This window comes from Netta rufina (genome assembly GCF_964035555.1).
Source record: "Netta rufina genome assembly, chromosome: 26".
Classification (NCBI taxonomy): domain Eukaryota; kingdom Metazoa; phylum Chordata; class Aves; order Anseriformes; family Anatidae; genus Netta; species Netta rufina.
In genome coordinates this window covers 1,559,709-1,574,644 of record NC_140150.1, presented here as the reverse complement: position 1 = coordinate 1,574,644, position 14,936 = coordinate 1,559,709, and the positions used below count along the sequence as shown (strand labels likewise).

At 44.7% G+C, this 14,936-nt stretch overlaps 2 protein-coding genes across 2 annotated transcripts; one reads left to right on the top strand and one right to left on the bottom strand.

Annotated features, from left to right (window-relative positions):
• Positions 1-1,986: 1,986 nt before the first annotated feature.
• ADORA3 (adenosine A3 receptor) lies at positions 1,987-3,964 on the top strand (the record flags this gene model as incomplete). The annotated part of the gene is made up of 2 exons (XM_084301931.1): positions 1,987-2,378; positions 3,358-3,964. 2 exons carry the CDS (start codon positions 1,987-1,989, stop codon positions 3,962-3,964), a joined length of 999 nt encoding a protein of 332 aa, XP_084158057.1.
• Positions 3,965-10,586: 6,622 nt separating this feature from the next.
• Positions 10,587-14,876, bottom strand: ATP5PB (ATP synthase peripheral stalk-membrane subunit b). The gene is made up of 7 exons (XM_084302067.1): positions 14,757-14,876; positions 14,621-14,663; positions 14,194-14,339; positions 13,061-13,224; positions 12,526-12,651; positions 12,126-12,305; positions 10,587-11,533 (listed from the first exon to the last, which is right to left on the bottom strand). Exons 1-7 carry the CDS (start codon positions 14,782-14,784, stop codon positions 11,462-11,464), a joined length of 759 nt encoding a protein of 252 aa, XP_084158193.1. The 5' UTR covers positions 14,785-14,876; the 3' UTR covers positions 10,587-11,461.
• Positions 14,877-14,936: the final 60 nt, after the last annotated feature.

Sequence of the window (14,936 nt, the reverse complement as noted above, 5' to 3'; positions counted from 1 at the left end):
AAAGCACAGCTACACCCTGCTGCAGTTAGTGTGCTCCTGTCTCTACGTTTCTCTAAAGTTTGCTCATTCTCTATTGCCTGCCGCGTAGATGGAGCATCAGAGAAAATAGGGCCAAGGGATCTCGGCTGATCTAGACCATTCCTCTGCCACAAAGAAGGCACTGAGAGGGCAAATAGGAAGTCTGGATTTGGGATGAGTGAAGGCAAATGGAAAGGTAAATACCTTTCTTTGACCTGACCTGGTCACACAAGCTGCTCCCCTAAGGTCCCATGCAGAGCTGGTTTTTTCTCAGCTGTTCATAGCAGGCACCAGAGGTGAGTGGCCCTTGTTAAGGTCCCTATAGCTCTGACATCAGCATCGCAACAGGCACCCAGCCACAACGAATGTCACAAGGGGTAGGTGACAAAGAAAAAAAATTAGCAGCTGAAGTTAGAAGGGGAAATGCACAAGTGCAGGAAGTGGGGAACTTTGCCCAGACACCCCCAGCAGCCAGGAGGACACAGACTTTTTCCACACCTGTTCAAAACTGCAGTATCAGCTGCCTGCCCCTGCTCAGGGACTTCTCAGAGAAGCAGCTCACTCGGCTTGCAAAACCTAGCACACATCCCAGCTGTGACCTCGCACACACCTCTGCTGGCATTCATCTCCTGCACCCAGGGCTACCCCGTGTCCACTTTTCTTAGAAAACCAACACCTCCCAGTTTGCTTGCAGACCTGGGCTGCCCATGGGCAGGTTCTTCTTCACCATTTCCCCAGCAGCAATTGCACCAGAATGGCTCCCAGTCGGGGGGGCACCAAGGCTGTACGTGGGTTTCAGGGAAGCAGAATTTGGCCAACCCTCTTCAGGGCAGAGAATGAAGTGTCGTTTATTTCTGTCTCTGTCTTCTCCCAGGGTTAATTTCACTTCCCCAGTCTCAGTTCTGCCAGAAGGCTGGGTGGCAGAGATGGGAGGACGCTGTGTCTGGGAAACAGCATGTTTTCCCCATCTTCCGCTCTTATATGGGGCCCTGCTGCACCAACATGGTGCCACACCGCCTCATCACCCACCCGCTGCTGGCTTGTTCTTGGAGTGCACTCACTGCCACTTGCCCGAGATGGGTTACCCTGGGGCTCAGGCTGCCCCCAGCCCGTGTTTGCTCCTCCTTGGCTCTGTCTCGAGGGATCTGCAGCTCCCACCACGTCTGCAATCACTGCTTTCCCACGTTCCCCCCGCTTCCCGTCACATCCCACACCTTGCCTTCGTTTCTCTGCACTCCATAAACTAACCCTGGCCTTTCTTTCACTCTTTCATTGCGAGGAGGCCTCTCCATACCTGTTGCTCTAAAGACAGGGCAGAGCAAGGGAAAGCATGCCCCTCTGAATGTGGCAAGGGTGGCCAGCGTGCTGGCACTTCCACTGAAAAAAACGTCACCGGCATTATGGCAACGATCTTGTCACACTGGGAAAGGTCTGAGTAAGGGAACTCAGCCGTCTTGGGGCCTTAACTGATCTAATACACCCCGAATGAAGTATTGGAATTTAGCTTAATGCCCTTCTAGCGTCCCCCAAACAGCCTCATTTCCTACAGTGACTACAGAGAGATTATCTAAGCTGATAAGTGGCAGCTTTGCACGGTCAATTCTGGTTACAGCTCTCCCACTTCTAAACCCGTGGCTAGGAAGAGGAAGCAGTTCAATTATTTGTTTGCAGGTTGCTGGCAAGCAGTCTTGAGAGAACTTTTCATTTTTTGCCTTTTCAAAGTAGCTTTCCAAATTACTTTACAGCTAGCAGGCTGCCGAAGGGGTACTGTGAGCATCAGGAGACACGTCCGAAGGGGAAAATCTTTCCTGGATGCTGAGATATCTGCAGCCTCGTGGAATGGAAAGAGCTGAGTTGCTGCCCGAGTGCTGAGGATGTGAAATTCTGGGGGTTTGCCCGCCGGAACGTCACTGGAAGAAGCGAGCGGTAGGCACCGCGGGCAGACCCTGCAGGAGGCCGCTGGTGCCCATGTCCGCCCTCCGCAGCTCCGGCGACGTGCCGACCAACATCAGCCAGGTGCTGAGCCAGGTGCTGAACAGCACGGATGCCGTTTACATCGGGGCCGAGTGCCTGGTGGCTTTGCTCGCTGCTTTGGGTAATATCCTGGTCATCTGGGTGGTGAAACTGAACTCGGCCTTTCAGAACACCACCATGTACTTCATCGTCTCCCTGGCGCTGGCTGATATCGCCGTGGGGGTCCTCGTCATCCCCCTGGCCATCGTGGTGAGCCTGAAGGTCAGCATGGACTTCTACTCCTGCCTGTTCATGTGCTGCCTGATCGTGATTTTCACTAACGCATCCATCCTCTCCCTCCTGGCCATCGCGGTCGACAGGTACCTGCGCGTGAAGCTGCCCATCAGGTGAGTGCTGCCTCATCCCAGGCACCTCCTCTCACCCGCTCCATCCCACACTCAGCCCCTGCCCCTTTCCAAACATGTTTTTATTGTAGATGCATGCTTGTGGATAGAGAAAGCAGCTGCTACCAGCCTGCCTGAGGCGAGCTGTCTGGGGCAGGACCCACGCTCAGCAGTTAATGCAGCACAGGCAGACCCCAAGGGGGTCCATGCAACACGGGTAGCTTGGTGCTGTTGCTGGTCAGAATTCAGCCACAGGCTGAGTCTATGGTCAAACAGTTCACTTCTTCGGGTGTTTTGTAATTGTGCAGGATGCTGAAAGTACTGTAAATTTCTTCGGGTTTATGAGGATAGTCTCCTAAATACAGTTTCTTGTACTGTTGGCTGAATATACAAAAGAAGTAACAAAGGCTTATGAAGGGCTGATTTACAAAGTCTTTCACTTTCTATATTTGAAGGGAAAAAGCATGTAAGCTAGAGATGTAAATCATAATTTCAAGCATGAAAAAGGCCATATTTTTGTGGGGAAAGGACCTACAAGAGTGAAAAAGCAGTTTGGTCTTACAAATAGTATAAACCAAATACAGAGACCAGGAGGCATCCAAGAAAGTTGAGAAAAGATAGGACTGCTAATAGTGGAAATATATATTATATACTATATATATAAAATCAATGTGTAGGGAAATAACCAGGTAAGAGGAACCCTGAGATCTTAATGAAACAAGAAATAAAATACCTGAAAACTGATAGAATTATAAAGAGGGGAAGTTAAGCATAGTGCGTCTTGTTCAAGTGCTGCAAAGTAACTGTTGCAAATGAAGAGCAACAGCTTATCTCAAGATAAGGTTTTCCCTCCAAAGAAAAGGAACTCAGTACTGCAGTTTGTCATAATGAACTTGTAGTAATTGAACACGAGTTCTTGAAACCATCCTTAACTATTTTAAGCACTTCTGTTTAACATGAGCTGGGTTTTCTTCCTCAACAGATATAAAATAATCACTACAGAAAGAAGAATTTGGTGGGCACTGGGTTTGTGCTGGTCTCTCTCCCTGCTGGCAGGATTAATCCCAATGTTTGGATGGAACAGGCAAAAAGAAAGGAACACTGACTCTCGAACATGCGAATTTGTCTCTGTGATGAGGATGGATTATATGGTATATTTTGGGTTTGTGACATGGACCCTTGTCCCTCTGACCATCATGTGTGCTCTGTATGTTGAAATCTTTTACATCATCAGGATGAAGCTAAGCCAAGGTGTAAACAGCGTGAGAGGGGCAGGAACATTTTATGGACAGGAGTTCAAGACAGCCAAATCTCTAGCACTTGTTCTCTTCCTATTTGCAGTATCCTGGTTTCCTCTGTGCATTATAAACTGCATCTTCTATTTTTACCCTGAATGTAATATCCCCAAGCACTGGATTTACCTGGGAATCTTGCTGTCCCATGCCAATTCTGCCATGAACCCCATTGTCTACGCTTGCAGGATAAAAAAGTTCAAAACCACTTACCTTTTAATTTTAAGGACCTATATCCTATGCAAAAAAAGCCCAACAACACCAGACCCAGTCCTTACAGAACAAACACCTCAATAGTCATAAATATAGAATGAATGTTGGCTCATCAGTGTATACCAGACCACTGATAAAATGCTTTAAAAAACCCATGGGAATTTTACCTACAGTCTTACACAAACTGTTTTATGATAAGGGCAACCCCCTTCTACTCTATCTGATGTACATTTGACATTAAGACTAAAAGGATCATCCACAATCTTCTGCATTATTATACCCCAGCAAATTCTGCTCGACTGTAGCTGTACACCAAGCCCAGATCTTTCAGATAAGCATCTTCATTTAAGAGCACCTTCTAGTTTTTACTTATTGGCTTGAGCATTATTTGTCAGACCAGTGGCCCAAAGCACTGTTAACAAGGCAGATTTTTTCCTCCTAGTTCCCTAGGTCAAATTTATGGCCAGCTGGTAAACACAATTCTTGTTAATTTATAGTTTTAAATCTTTTTGTCCAGTTATAGGCCCTTTACTTGCACACAACCACGCTTGCCCCCGACGTTTTGTTCCAGCAGCATGTGTTCAATAAGGCTATAGCACCTTGTGCAACACCTCCACCTGTGGATGAAAGACTGCATCACGAAACCATCCTCACCATGGGTCCCACTGCTGACCATCTCAGCTGAAAGGACAGAAGCTGAACTGCCTTTGGTGACTCTTCTTTGGGGGAAGATCCTGTCATGGGAGTCTTTCATTATTTGGAAATCAAGATAGTGCTCATCCCAGAAACCTGAAAAATGGACCTCAGACACAGGGCACCAGGCAGGAGCTGGTGCAAGAGCACACTTAAGCTATTGAGTTATGAGATGTGCTGTGGATAGGGGAGCATGCCAGGGGGAAGTAGCTGACAAAAAAAAAAATAAACTAATGATATCTTTAGGTTATTCCCTCCTCCCCCAGCTCCCTTACCAAGGATAGAATCAACTATTCCTATACCATCAAGTCTGCATTTTCTTGTTACTGAAAAGCATCCATTTTGGCGATTTTCCTGCACAGCATATTCCCATGATCTGTTCTCCCTACCACCAGAAACTGTTTTCTTAACACCTGACATAAATGCAGTTTGTTGCAAATCTCCTTTGCAAACCAGTTGCTCTGAACAGTTGCTTTTTGCAGCCTGTTACAGATCTGAAGACTTATTCTGAACTGAATCTGAAGGTGTATGTAAATATGTCTATATATGTATTTATTGTATAATTTCAAAATACAGAAAAGACTTCAGACAAATTTTGTCCATTTTTTCCCCGCAAGGATTGGCTGGGTCTCCTGAAAATAGGATAAATGTGGTTTTTGTTGTTGGTAACACAGCAGCTCGCAATGCAGGCATGTTGTCACTGACGACTCTTACCCCCTTTGTCTTCTGTACAACTAGATGATAAATTCAAGTCTGGTCAACTTGTGCTGCTGTCACCGTGCCACATTTTCACGAAGGACAATAAATATTATATGGATTTAATATGAACTCAACCTGCTCTTCTCCCTGACAACCTAAAAAAAAAGCCTGCACAAAATCCCTGCACTGCTTTGGTACGAGTCCTGCCTGGGACAGCTCAGAAATTGCAGTAAATATTACACCATAGTTTGCACAGCCTGCTTTTAGGGAACATGGGTCAGGCTGAAAATAGATCTTTGGAGGCAAGGCTATTTTTTATCTATCTTTAAATACCAAAAGTGGTCATTTAAAAAAAAAAATAATAAAAAAGCATTGCACCGTTCTGTGTTACTCGGTTCAGTAAGCTGAAAGGAAAAACGTTGGTGTCTGTTCCTCTAGCTAAGATCAGACATCTCGGTTTATATCTGATGTAATCCTTGTCACAGACCAAAACTGCCCTGTTACACAGTTTCACTCTATTAATAAACAAGCCAGTGAAGGAAGTACATAAGTACATCAGAATTTTGCTACACAATCTCTCTTTATCGGTAGATGGAACCGATTGCTTTCAGCAGAAAGAGAGGCCCCAAACGAGCAGCAGAAAGCTACGAATAGTGCAAGGCCAACTTCGCTCCTGCATTTCTTACAAAGTGCAAAACCAGGGAACATCCCAGGCACCGCAGGTGGAGAAGGAGAAAGCCCAGAGGGCTGGGAGCGGGGGAAGCCCACGGGAGGAAGGCTGCGAGGAAGGCAGGCGAGCATCCCCGGGGAACCCCAGCTGGCAGAGGGGAAAGCAAACAAAAAAAATAAAAATCCCTGCAGGTCGGGGAGCCCCGAGCTCCGCCGCGGGCTCCTGCTGCCCCCAAGCGGCACGGCCCCGCCGCACGGAGGCTGCCCGAGCCCGGGGACCCGCTCCCCGCAGGGATGCTCCGGGCAGCAGCACCCGAGCTGTTATTGCCTCTGTTTCCATAGCTTTAGACTGTCAGGGTGAACGGGCATGTCAGAAGTGAACCAAGGGGGAAGCAGGCATTTGCATTGTCACTCCTTAGTCCGGTTATTAGCTAATCAGAGCAGCTGGCAGTGCAAAAGGCAAGAAAAATGCTCTGGTCAGTGACTGAGCAAAGAAATAAGGGCTCGGACGTGAACAGATGCAGAGAAACATTCCCATTTTTTAGTTCTCTTCCGCCATTCAAAGCAGCAGCCAAAACACACGGAAACTTCACAAGTTTCTTTACAACCCTACAGAAACTTTACAACTCTACAAGGAGCCACTGAGATGTCTACAGGTGAGGAAGCTCAGTGCAAAAAGCAATTTGTCTACAGCTGTTGGCAAGGAGGCAGGAACAGGAGACATTATTTTCCCCTCACAGCCATAAAATCAGCAGATATTACAGATGTCAGTATTGTCATTGCGTAGAGCTCTACGGGCCTTGATGCAATGCTGGAGGCAGTGTTTGATGTGCGGGAAAAGCCGAGGTCTTCGTTTCACCAGAAGTTTCATCATCACACAGGCCTCACTTTCGGCCTGGGCTGGATGACCACAGTGGCGTAGGAAACCTCATCCTGGGGATGCGAAAGAAGTTACAGGTATTGGAGAAAGTGCAAGCGTTACATTTCAGCACAGATTTCTTCTTTTTTTTTTTTTTTTAATTTGTCCTCAATGCTAAGGTCCGTGGTCAGTCACAGCCTGCCCCTGCACGTGGGAAAGCCACCAAGTGTGGTGCTGGATCAGGGTGGTGAGCCCAGCTCGGGATCCTGGATTAGGTCTCAGCATTTGGGGCTTCCAGAGAATTGACATCATGAAGGAGAACTGCAGAAATGCTTGCCCCTTAAGAAGATTTTCTCCTAAGCTCCCTAATTAGTGCTTTGGTTGAACCCCAGAGTCCCTGGAATACACGTGGAGTGCAGCACTCAAGCCCCACGATAACAGAGAAGGGTTAGCTTTCCTCCTCCTGCCTAGGCACCTAAGTGGCTCCCAGAACTACTACAAACAGCCTCGGATGCACAAGATGAATCCCTTTTCCTTAGTCTTAGTCCTCTAATACTTGAGTCTGCAAGAGCAAACCTCTTCTCTCTCCCAAAATTAGCATTTACAACTCTATCAAGAACTTAAAGTCTGCATAAAATAATAGGAATAATAGTTTTGACCTTTACCTGGACATTTTTAGCAGATTCCTCACGTGGTACCTGGGAGGGAACTTGCTCTTGTAAGTTTTCCTGGGATCTCTTACACTCTGGAAAGGAGAATAAAAGTTTCTGCTGCCTGTCCCATGCTTGGAGAGAACAGCACGAGGCGCATGAGCCAGGCATCAGAGTGACCCCAGGGTGCACAGCTCAAATGTGGCTGGTAAGGTGGGGAAGGGAGGGGAGGGGAAGAAGGAATGCTGTGAATTGGCATCAGCTGGGTGGAAGGGCAACTTATTCTCATCACCTTTCTCTAGTTACTCATTTAAAAGATAGCAAATTCTTAGTCCACACTCCCTGTGACAATCATTTTAAAGGCAAAACAGCAGAATCCCTGCTCTTTCTCAGAAGTTAGGATGTTTTAATTACAGGACTGAGGAATAATTAGCACCCAGTGAGTTAGTCTGTCCTGGGCACAGGACAGTTCATTTCTCTCTTCCTCTTCTGGTGCAGGGGCACTGAGGTTTCTCTGGTTGTCCTTTTCAGCACAGAAAGAGGAATCACCTGTGATGCCCTGCCCGTTAGCTCCACAGTTCCTTCCTCACAGCAAGGCAACAAGTCCTGAAATCTGTTGCAGATCTTCACTGAAAAGTGAGCAGTTTGGTAGCCCAAGCCCCAGCCCAACTGCTGCAAGTGGCTAGATGGGCACGAACACAGCTGACACTGCAGCCAGGGCTAGAAACCAACATAAATAAATAAATAAAATAAATAAATAAATAAAACAGCCCTTGTCTGTGTTCAAGTTAATTCTTCTGTGGAAAGAGCTCTTGGGATGATTAATAGCTACTGCCAGGAGTGACCTGTTCATCAAAACTTTAATGAACTATAGAAGGGGACACAATCTGAGCCTGTTTCTAAAAGGACACTGCTACAGAAGTTGCTTTAAAACTCTCCTGCTTGAAGAGGCAGCCTGAAGAGCATGGAAACCTAGCACCACCCATATTCAGATGTAGAGCATGACATGTTAACCACTTCCCTGCTGCCAGGGCTGAATCATCAGGATGCTGTCGTTTCCTCTGCGGTGTCACTTACTTTTCCTCAGGAGGTAGATGACTGCGAAAACTGTAACAGTTGACAGGATCCCAGAGACAAAGGCTAAGGCTAAGTAGAGTACGTCGCGGCTGCCAATGTACAGAAAACCGTGTCAGAATCACCAGTTTTTAAGGAACTGTTAAAGAACCATTCTCAAATTCTGCAAAGCTTATATCTCATTTATGCCAAGTCCCATGAGATTAAAAGGTGCGTATCTGCAGTAAGTACCACTACGAATTAAATATCTAGAGCCCAGACTAGAAAAATTCTAAGCAAACTTGTAAGACCCTGAGACATAAATTACATTACATCCAACTCCCCCCTTGCAGGAGAGGTTTGCAGTTTCAGGGAACTTGGAGCTTAAAGTCAGGAAATAAAAGTGAAGTATTTACTTATCAATGAAGGATTTGCCTTCTGAATCTTGTAAGGCAGCAGTGGAGGTGTATACAGTGGTATGTACAGTGACAGTAGTGGAAATGGGTGCTGCTGTAACTGGAACTGTGTACGAAAAAAAAAGTTTTAAAAATGTGTTTATATTTCCTGTACAATTACAAGCAACAAGTACGATGTAGAAGAGTGTGCCTACTCAGGAATTACTGACATATAATGCAAATAAATATTCTAAGTATAACATTTACTTATCAGAGGGCCGAAATTGAAAATTACTATGTAGAAATAAACTATTCACATTATTACTGTTCCATGGCAGTCTTTGGGAGTAATGCAGTTCTTTCCCAAATGCATGCATCTGCAAGGCTGCCCCCACAACAGCCCTTTCTGAGTCAATAAAATGTCAATTTAGTCCAGAATGCTGGATCTAAGAAAACTCCTTTAATAAAGAAAAATACCTGGTTTTACTTTTGAGGAATAACCTCCTCCCATTCTCTCCAAACACTAACGAACAGCAAGAGAAGCTAAAGAGAAAAAACTTTGTTTATACATATGCACACACACACACACAAAACAAACCTGACATCCTCATCTATTGCACAGACTTTATTAATAGTCTTTATCAGTGTTTCAGGCATCTTGCACAAAGTGGCACAAAGCCAAGCAAGCAACCTAGAGATTACTCGGCACAAATCCTACTTCCCAACGTCTTCCAATGCAGGAGTTCACACTTGCTCACTACACTTTGATGAACAAGCCATCTTCTCTAAAAAGGCTGGAGTATATTTCATGTTAAACTAAAAAAAGCTCCCACAGCATTATTTTTGCAGCAGCTAGAATGCAGTGAACTCCATGAAAATTTCCACAATCAGACAAAATTGATAAAATATCCCTTTAAGTTTTTCCTTTCTCGAGATTTTTTCAACAAAATAAGAATTAAAATATTCTTCTAAAATTTGGGGGCTGCAAGCTTCAAGACGGAAATAGCAGTCTCTACTAGGAAAACCTTGCCCCATTTCTCATCGCGTGGCTTGCAAACTGCACGTTGCAAATAACATCCATGTATTGCTGGCAACATGAAAGCAAACCCCATTCTCTGTTGCTGTCACCTTTTTCTATTACACACCCACCATATGCCCACGTTCCATAAATAAAACCTCCACGTATCCTCTGCCAAGTCTAGAAGCGCATTGTGCTAGCAGCAATAGAAACATTGATGATGATACAGCTCCACCTTACCTCACGCCTTACAAAGATCCCGAAGTATTAGCACCACTTGCACCACAGTACTTGCTTCGTGAAAAGAATCTATGCCAAACTAGCAAAAACTTGAGTGTCATTCAAATTTACGGTTGCACCATTGAGGAAGTTGAGCAACTTCACTTTTTTTTTTTTTTTCCCTGAGCAGGAAACAATATGAAAAACACCTTTATTTTAAAGAACTGTTGAACTGAAGAAAAAAATCACCTTTAGCTTAAATTAGCTTGCTTTTGCCGTTAGGAGTACGCTACCTCTAAATAATATCATGTGGGTTTGTTTTTTTTTTGCTGATGTGTTGTATTGAAAGGGAAAAACCGAAGAAAGTTCTGGAATTTTACTAACCCCACTAAAAACGTTTCCTTATTGTAGTAACAATTTATATTAAAAAAGGTGCATCAGCACATTCTAGTCTGTTTACTTAAGTTTATTTCTGAATAAATCACTTTCCAACGTAAAAAGGATGAGATTATACATAGGTACGTGCTCTGCTGAGACACAGATTAGACATACACCACCACCCCTGGGCAAAAAAAACTTTCCTGGAAAATTAAAATCTTACACTATATATTATTATAATAACCAAAGTATTTTCGTTGTTACACATAATAAAGAGAGCAACTTTTTTTCCTATGAAATTTCAGGATAAAATCTTCTAGAGAAAACTCATCCATTCACTGTTTTAATCTTTATACTGGCTAATGGAATGGAAGCTAAGTTTTAGAGTGGCTTCTGATACGCTTCCTGCCAGCCACATCCTCTTTTCCACAGGACAGGAAGGTACTTGTGTCATTATTTAATGCTTTGTTACATGTTTTGTGGTTTGTCTACAAAATGAAAACATCAATTCCACCCATCTCCAAACCTTGGACAGTTCAGACAAGGTGAATGGGAGCACTAACAGCCATTTTGATTTTAAAACTTGTTAACAGTTATGGAAAATTAACTGTAGGGCATTATCATAGATGATTCGAAACCAAAAACTGATGAGTGTATTAGCACCACAGCAGCCAAATTCTGCATCTCCATCAGGACCATACAGAACCATACAGGAACCATGCCGAGCTGCACAAATTGTGGTCGAAAGTAACCCGCCACTACAATCTCATTTCAGTGGTTTGTTTACGTTACTGATCAAGCTACTACAAAGACAAAAAAGGAAATCACTGTTACTACTGGCAGTCAGACAGGAAAGTTTTTTGTGGGTTTGTTTTAATGACATTTTAGAATCATAGAGTTTCCAACAAAAAGTCAGAAGACATGTCAGTGCAATCAGCTGCTACAGGGTTACACTGCCACCTGTGCACTCTTTGATAACGCTTTCAGGTCCGAAATGCACTTTGCAATACTCTCCTTCTGCTGCAAAAAGAAAAGAAAAAAGCTTTCAGGAGAACGACTTTTTGAAGGACAATTAAACAAGCAAAACAGGTATTCTAATGCTTTTTAGATTTTCTCTTTAGACACACAAAATGAGTTTCAGATTAGAAGGGATATTGCTACAGCTCATGAAAGCACATTCAGATTCCAGTAATGATGTGCATTAGAGCACCTACAAGCAGAACTAAGAGAATGATTTGTTGTTAACGGGTTCATTCCTTAGAAGAAAGGACATCCAGAGTCCATCTGTAGATCTTAAGATTCCATGGTCTTACATGGAGAATTTTAGAACTAAATTCCCTGACCTGTTAGCTACGTTTTATCACAAGCTGAGCTCTACGGTGCAAGAACAAATACCACAAATGTCTAGCTCAATTCACCAGCAACGTGAGCATCTTTTATCCGATGTCTGGGCTTGTTACCTTCTAGGCAACAGTAGGAACGCACTGCAGCCATGCTTGGAAGTCACCCAGAGATGATCTAGCATTTTCTGACTAAAGACAGAAGCACTGTACAGCACCTATGTTTATAGTCTAGAACATAAAACAGATGAAAAAAACAACAAAAAAAGTACCTGTTGGGGTGTGATGCTCTGCACAACGTTCTTCTCCACCCACTGAATCATGTGATCTTGTTCTTTTTGATGCTTTAGATTCTGCATGGCCACTTGATAGTCCAGCCTTTTCTTTACTTCATTGTACACCGTTAATAATCTCTCTCGGTAATTGGCTTCCAGCAGCATCGCAATGTTATTCTAGGCACAGAAGATGAAATCAACGGATTAACACTCGGCAAAAATACAGAAAAGCAGAGCACAGTTTCACAAAGTCATCAGATCAGGTGGTGGAACTGCCCCTGTCTGCAACACAGAGATTGTAAGTGACTTATTGTTACTTGTTAGCAGTCCAAGAGGCACCTGGATTTTGTCGTGGAGGCAGCAGTTAAAAGTGAACAGTAGAGCTGAAACTGCGTACCCGCTTAGCATCGAAGAGGTAACTGCGGCCTTCAACTCTCCATTGCTCCTTTTTCTCCTGCTCAATAGCAGCCTCGAGATCTTTAATTGCATTATTTTTAATATCTGTAACTTTAGCAATTTTCTCCTGGAAGAAGAAACAAAAAAATATGCTTCAGAATAAAAATAAGATGCAAAGAAAACAAGTGATTTGCAATTATCTTCTGATGTTTTGCATTATAAATTGAGAAATGTCTGCATCAGGATGGACTGTGTCAGGTTTGAGATTAAAGGATGGCAAGACAGAAGAATTAGTGTTCATAATTAACCATACTTAAAAAAAATAATTACATTAAATATTTGTTCTTGAATAAGGTGGTATGCTTTCTCTTTTTTTGGAAGGCCCATGTAACAACACAGACAGAAGATCTAAAACATACCTTACTTAAACATACGAAGATACTGGGCTCAGATTTTATTACAGCCAGGACATATTTAAGCAGGTTAATTAGAAGTTTTTAGATACTGCAAAGTTGGATTATGACTTTTTTTTTTACCTCATTAAGTTTGTCAGCAAAAGCTGCTACATCAGCCCCATATTTTTTAATGCCGTAAATGATGACCGACAATATGCAGGCAGCTGCAACTGTCTCATGGTTAACTACATAGATTTCCTTAGAGAGAAAGTAAAGCAGGAGTCCAGTTCCCAACATGTAAGGCCCTAAAGAAAAAATAAAGCAGCATTATTTGAACAAAATATGAAGTGGATTACTGAAGTCAAACACATAAAATGTAAATAGTTTAAGATCAGGAAACGTTCTCTTGTACCATGACCAAGAACAGAAACACACAATCACAGAATATCCCACGTTGGAAGGGACCCACAAGGATCACCAGTTCTACCTTGTGACTCTGCACAGGACCACCTGAAAATCAGACCATGTCTGACAGAAAGCTGTCCAAACACTTCCTGACTTTGCACCATCTTTGTTGGTTTCCTTTGGATGCTCTCTAATAGCTTTATGTTTCTTTGACATCGTGGCACCCAGAACCACACACAGCATTCCCACAGACACCCAACACCACCAAGAGGGAGGTTGCAGGAAGGTGCTCGCCACAAGTGCAAAGCAAGTCGCACCTTCTACAGGACCTGCAGCCTCTGCTCATTCAAAAACATCAATGTTTACTGGCTTTGAGGGCCGGCCATCATTCAATCTTTCTGCAAGATCATGCTCATGACATAATTTTAGCACTTCTTTAGAGTGCAGATGCTGAAGTTTAAAGTCAAGAAGCACTGTGCTGGCTCATTCTTCACAATCCTTTTCTACATACACAAAAGCGTCTGGTGCAGGCCATTGAGTTGACCGGGCTCTTCTAAGGCACTTTAGTCTGAGAACTACCACACAGGCTTTCACGTTATTATAACCCCTGTCTCATGTCTAAAGAACAAAATTCAAAGATTCCGATCCCCTTAAGGAACTGACATTGCAGAATCAATATTTAACAGAACAGAAAAATCGTTCCTCTCCTCCCAGGGTAAAACACTGTGCTGTGAACACATCCAGGATATTCACCAATGAAAATCCCGTGTTTGCCTTGGTATCTTACCTTTTTACCAGCCACAACTGTGGACACAACTAAAGAAGCGTAACCAAATGCACACTGATAAGACACACACGTGTGTATTTACCTGTGACTCCTGTTTTAGGATAAAGGAACTGGAAGAACTCCTCAGGGATCAAGCCATGCCGTACTTCTCCTCCCTTCTCAGGCAAAGGAGGCACCGGAGCCGAACGCTGCTGACTGGTATGAATCGGCCTCGCAACATGCAGCACTCTATAAATAACAACAGCTCCTGTTAAGCTTCTTACTTCGCAAAAACCACCGCGAAACGCATTTCCAGTTACAAAGCCAGACACAACCGAGCTACGTTTGCTTTGAGGAAAGGTCTCAGGATCGCGACAACCCCCTGCGGCTCCTCGCGGCCTTTGCCCTTCCCTACCCTTGCGGCCTTGCTCACAGACACAAGAACAGAACCGCGCTGCGCTGCCTCAACCCGGGCGGCGACCCCAGACCCCCAGCCCCGTGCCGGGCCGCCCCCAGCCCCCGGTACTCACCCCACGGAGGCGGCGGGCCGCAGGCTCCTCAGCAGGGCTGGGGCTGCAGGGGGAGAAAGGAGAGCGTTCATCAGCACACGGGAACCCCTCAGGACCCACTTTATCCCTCTGTTACCCCCCGTTACCCCTCACTCACCGGCGCTGAGGACGAGGCGGGACAACATGGCGGCGGGCCGACGACCGCTCCGTCCCGGTGACCGGCGGCCGCCTCAGCCCCCAAGATGGCGGCGCGGAGCTCTCGCGATACCGAGGCGGGTTCCTCTCGCGAGAGGAGGAGGCGGCGGCGGCAGCAGCGGCGCGCGCGCGGGGCGCGGGA